The 5,688-nt window shown below is 37.8% G+C and overlaps 1 protein-coding gene across 1 annotated transcript in view; it reads right to left on the bottom strand.

The window, feature by feature from the left end:
- Positions 1 to 950: 950 nt before the first annotated feature.
- The window catches only part of ENTHD1 (ENTH domain containing 1), a 40,970-nt gene continuing 36,232 nt past the window's right edge, over positions 951 to 5,688 (bottom strand). Inside the window, exons 5-6 of the mRNA XM_070947855.1 lie at positions 4,861 to 5,307; positions 951 to 1,558 (exon numbers count right to left, since the gene is read on the bottom strand). Coding sequence (XP_070803956.1) covers positions 951 to 1,558; positions 4,861 to 5,307 — 1,055 coding nt within the window. The remainder of the gene's footprint in view (positions 1,559 to 4,860; positions 5,308 to 5,688) is intronic.

Below are 5,688 nucleotides of genomic sequence, written 5' to 3'. Positions count from 1 at the left end.
TGACTAACTGTGAAAACATACATTTTCACCTTGCTGAGATAACAAAGGAAGAATCTATAGAGGATGGACAGCAAGTTCCATGGATTGTGACATTTGGGTCCAAACAAGAAGTATTAGTTGATTATTAATTCATTTGTAATCCATTAATTATATATCCATTTATATTGTCATTCATTTCATACGATGACTCTGGGCAGCAAATACAACTGAATGTAACAATAAAGAATAAAATAAAAACAACATAGTTAAAAACAGAGAATTAAGAGAAGGCAACTAAATGGCCATATAAATCTTTTAAATAGATGGATAGATGATAGAAGCTAGATGATTGATGAGAGAGAGAGAGAGAGAGAGAGAGAGAGAGAGAGAGAGAGAGAGAGAGAGAGAGAGAGAGATGATATACGAGAGAGAGGGAGGGAGGGAGGGAAGGAGATATGGAGCGATGGAGCGATAATGGAGAGATGGGGAGAGACAGACAGACAGACAGATGATAGATCTATCAACAATAAATCTCATAAATTTGACCAACCATTTGTGTGTACTGCATTAGGCCCCCTGATTGGGGCATAACATAGAAAGGTAGTGCTCACAATATAAATGACTGCTCAGTCTAATTAATCCTAATTACTCCTTTGAGGAACACTTAGAGACATTCATGCAGAAAAAGATGAATACCTTGTTTTAGACTACCTTAGAGATATATCCAAGGAGTTGTTTTTAAAAAATGAAAACCACTGCAAAAAATAAGATGTAAATCACAATTTATTTCCCACAGCAAAAATATAATAGGTACATATATTTGTGTGTGTGTGTGTGTGTGTACATATATATATATACATATATAAAGACATTTACTTTTGTGCAAGTAAATTCCAAAATATGTCAAGCACATTAGTAAAATAGAATATATAACTCATCTTATACTACCTCATTGTGAGCCAGTTTGAGTTCTATATTTTCGTATGGTCATCTTTAGCAGTTTGGGGAGTTGCAAAAAATTGGTTCATATTTTGAACGGAAACTACCATATTTGCCAATTCACTACCTATAGTACGTAACTCCTGTGCCACACTGCAGAAGTCCCCTCTTAGTCCACAAACAGCATTTTTTATTTCTTCCAAAATGGTCATATTTTTTTCCTCAGCACTCAAAGGAAAAAGATCTGAGTCAGGAGGAAGATTTGTGGCTGGAGGTACAGGATTAGATCCAGCAGGTACTTCCTCCACTAAATTGTTTGCCCAGCTTTCACCAGCAGCACAAGTTCTGCTCCTAAAGCTATCATTTTTCTCAACAGAACATTTTGAATTATCAGGTAGTAGGCTTAAAATGCTAGCACTGTCATCTACATCAGATACTGGGCAAGGAGAAAAAGAATGTGCAATCCGTTCCTTGAGATCTTTAAAGAAAACAGAAGGTAATCCATGTGGTGAAGGCAAGTAGGAGGGTCCATGGGGTGCAACAGAATAGGGCTGAGGGGTGTTGTTTGGTACGGCTGATTCTGGGGATGAGATGGAGAAAGTAGAAAAGGAAGAAGTTGTTCCCATGGAGCTGGCAGAATCTAAAAAAATATATACATATATATATTGATAGAAAAAAAGGTCATTGTTTGCCAAAACTATGTATTCATATTTAACACTTAATGTTTTGTTAATTATAAATCTAAATGCCTTAATTTACAATACACTATATAAAATAAACAACACAATTAAGCTACCAATAAAGAAGAATATTTGTAGCTCAGTGTTGAAATGAGGGGTCCTTGGTGCTGTCTGAGCTTGGTAGGTTATGTTACCTAGTTTGGATAATGAAACATCTGCAGGAAAACAACCAAGCTTAGAGAGCACCAAGGTCCCCACAATTAAGTTAAAACAATAGAATATGGGATTTAAAATATTTACATTTTTATATTTTTTATCATCAATGGATAATCTTGAGATGCAAGGGGCATATCTGTTTGTATTATTGAACAGGTATGTTGAAGAAACTATCTGGGAATTTCTTTTGAAATAGCAATATATTGACTATAAAATGCCTGGAAGTGTTCAGGCTCTGCAGCCATATCTAATTCCTAATTTAAAACCTTCTACATGTGCAAAAATGTACCTACAGTAGGTCACTTTAGAGTTTGGAGTCAATGAATGGGAGGGGGGGCGCTAAGATGGCTTTGAATATTATATTAAATTTGTAAAGTGAATAACTAATACTCGTCCTTACATCCTCCTCCAAATGGTGTTCAATGCTTTACAACATTACTATATCAAAAGTCAAATAAACAATTGTTGCCAACTGAGAGAAGTTAAAAATGTTACCAATAAACATTACTCTGGGAAATTAATTAAAAATCCTAATATTTTTAATAAATCCTAATAAAAATCAAAACTCTGCTTTGAGTTGACAATGAAAATATAGAAGTGATCTGACTTTTAGGATCAACCATCAAAAATAAATAAGGAACAAGCAGTCAGGAAATGAGCTGCAAACTAGCACGTGAAAGAGCAGCCAAGAGCAAGAGCAACCTTAACCCCTTGAAAAGATATTCAGATGCCATGATATATCTGTCCCTATAAAGTTCAAAATAATGTGAACAATGGACTTTGAAGAAGCCAGATAGGAAGAATATTGACCTTTTTGAACTTTGTTTGAGAAGACTCCTGAGAACACCTTGGACAGCCAAGAAAACAAACAAATGGATCATTGAATAAATCAACCAAGAGTTCTCACTCAAGGTACACATAGCAGGGTCAAATATGTTTATTTTGGAGACATTATGCAAAGATCTAGCTCTCTGGAGAAGGCTCTAATGCTGGGACAGATGGAAGGAAAAAAGAGGACCAAAGGTGGATGGACTCAGTTATGGTGGTGATGAGAGCACTATTGAAAGATCTCAAAGTCCAAGGTAGGGACAGACCATCATGGAGAAAATCTGCTTATCTGGTCACCAAGGATCAATACTGAATTATGTCAAAGAAAACAGGACTCTTATGGTTTCCTCCCTTAAAAATAAGATTTAAGAGTTATTCTATATACCATCTATACCCAGGTTGGCGAACTTATGGCATGCGTGCCACAGGTGGCACACATAGCCATATCAGTGGGCATGTCAGCTCAGCTCTGGCACGCATGTGCACGCCGGCCAGCTGATTTTCAGGCCTTCTGGGCGCACCAGAAGTAGGGAAACAAGCTGTTTCCTGCCTCCGGAGGGCCTGGTGGGGGTGGGGAAGACCCGTTTTCCTCTTTATGCATCTGGGAAGGGCGAAAACAGCCTTTCCCACTCCCTCGGAGGCCCTCCAGAGGCCTGAAAGGGCCCATTTCCCAACTCCTGGTGGGACAGGAAGTGACGTTTTTTGCTGTCCCCAGCCTCCAGAGACTCCTAAAAGAGGCTCTGGAGGCTGAGGACAGCAAAAAACGTCACTTCCTGTCCCACCAGGAGTTGAGAAATGGGCCCTTTCAGGCCTCCAAGGGAGTGGGAAAGGCTGTTTTCGCCCTTCCCAGATACATAAAGAGGATCTGGAGCCAGGTAAGAAAGAAAAATAGGCCTACTGGGCCATCGCATGCCAGAAGCGGGGGGGGGTAGTTTGCATGCACATGCGCAGGGCAGGGTACATAGAATTATGGGTGTGGGCACGCACGCTCATGAACCTCCCCCGCCTTCCCTCTCCTGGCACGCGATGGCAAAAAGGTTAGGATCTATACAGACAATGTCATTAATCCCTGTCCTACCCAAAATAAAAGCAGAATTAAAGACAATTATATATATAAATATTATATGGTATGATTGAAATTATCATTTAACTAAGATGTTAGTTCATCCACTACACAAGGAATTCACAACTACATAGTCCTAAAACCATTCCTTGAAAAGTTATGGTAGTATCCTACTATTATTATTAAGTCCTTCCTCAAGTCATAGGTGCTCAAGTAGTTTCACAACTTTCACTACTATTCACAAGCTAATAGAGGAGCAGAAAATTAGAAAACACTGCCAAAATGAATCCTAGCTCTGAAAGATCTGTTTTTAGGCTTCCCACTACATCAGCAATACTCAAGAACTGACTTTTAAAAAAAAAAATCATCTGTAATGTAGCTGAAAGTGGTTCTACATCTGTACTGCAAAAATTCAGATGACCACAAAATCTCAGCAGTTTTCTATACCTGCGTGTTGCCATGGTACTCCAGATTTTGGTAATTTACAAGTTTGTGGTATTGTAGCTCATTTTTGTTACTGAAAGGAATTCTTAGCTGGAGACTAATAAAACAAAAAATCTAACTAGAGGTAGTTCTCACTTACCAACCATTCAGTGATCATTTGAAATTACAAAGGTGCTGAGAAATGAGACTTACAGCTGGTCCTCAAAGTTGCAGCTGTAGTAGCATCCCCAGAATCACATGACTGGGATTCAGATACTTGACAACCAGCATAAATTTATGACAGTTACAGCATCTGTGATCACACAATTGCTGTTTGCAATCTACACAGGCTTCTGACCAGCAAAGTTAAGGGAGAAGCCAGCAGGAAGTTGCAAGTTGTGCATTTGTGATATGCTTAACAACCACTGGTGACTTGCTTAACAACCACAGCCAGAATTGACAGTTACATGACATTGCACTTAACAAGTGTGCCATTTATAAAACAAAGTTTTAAGTCTCTATTGTGATCAATAAATGAGGACTATCTTTATACAAATATGATATTATAAAATAAATATCATAAGGGCTAAGTAACCAAAGCATTATTTTAAAATGTATATAGAATGAAAGCCGACTTTCTAGTATATTTTAAAAGCATGACAGTTTTGGAAAACTAAAAAGCAAGACTGGGAGCCAAAAACCTATAATTAAACATGGAAATGAGAAACTCACCTGGTCTGGGGGCGGGATCACCACTCAAACCAACTGCCTCTACAATGCTTGGTGTTAAAAAGTGGAGATTTCGTAAGTTAGCTACATTAGGCCCACAGTACTGCTGAGTTGCTGGAGAGGCTTTCAGGGTATTTGTCATAGGGGTTCCTAGAGGATCAAAGGTTTGAAAGGTGGGAGATTTATAAATGGTCTCAACAGAGGCCCTGGTGTGACAACAAGCCAAATCAGACTTAGGGACTTGCTGTTTGTTAATAGTGACAAATTCCTCTGGACTGGATGACCAAAGATCAAGCAAAGTTGTGGCAACTTGATGACTATTTAAGCTTGATGGCCTCTTTGGAGAAGATTTCAGCATAACTCTGGAAACAACTGAATTATTCGATTTTCTGCCTGAATCCCACTTTTGCAAAGGGAGCGGTTTTCTTTCTGATGGATTCAAAACAGTACCTGGAATTAGAAGTTAGTGGTTAATCATTTTAATTACCTAGGTTTCCCTTACTGCCAAGTTATACAGTGACTTAAAATAAAGCTTGATAATAATAACAAAAATAATAGAAAACAAAATAAAAGTTCATGCATGCTACAGATAAAAGAAAGTGCCTATGTTTCTTTGTGCAAGGTTTTTAAGTACCTAGAAATCTTTATAATGATGACTAAGTCACTAAATTTATAGTGATATTAGATGAAATAGTCAGATTGCAACAACTTCTTCACACATACTGTATAAACACAATATACAAATGGAAAACATAAGAAACTAATGTAAACCCAATATTTTATAAAATTGCAGTCAAACTAATTTGGATTTTTGGACAGAACAATTGTGCA

This window comes from Pituophis catenifer, unplaced genomic scaffold (assembly GCF_029215685.1).
Source record: "Pituophis catenifer annectens isolate HBS135680 unplaced genomic scaffold, rPitCat1.0.hap2 SCAF_7, whole genome shotgun sequence".
Taxonomy (NCBI): domain Eukaryota; kingdom Metazoa; phylum Chordata; class Lepidosauria; order Squamata; family Colubridae; genus Pituophis; species Pituophis catenifer.
Note: the sequence above shows the minus strand (reverse complement) of the source record. Positions and strands in the feature narration are given on the sequence as shown.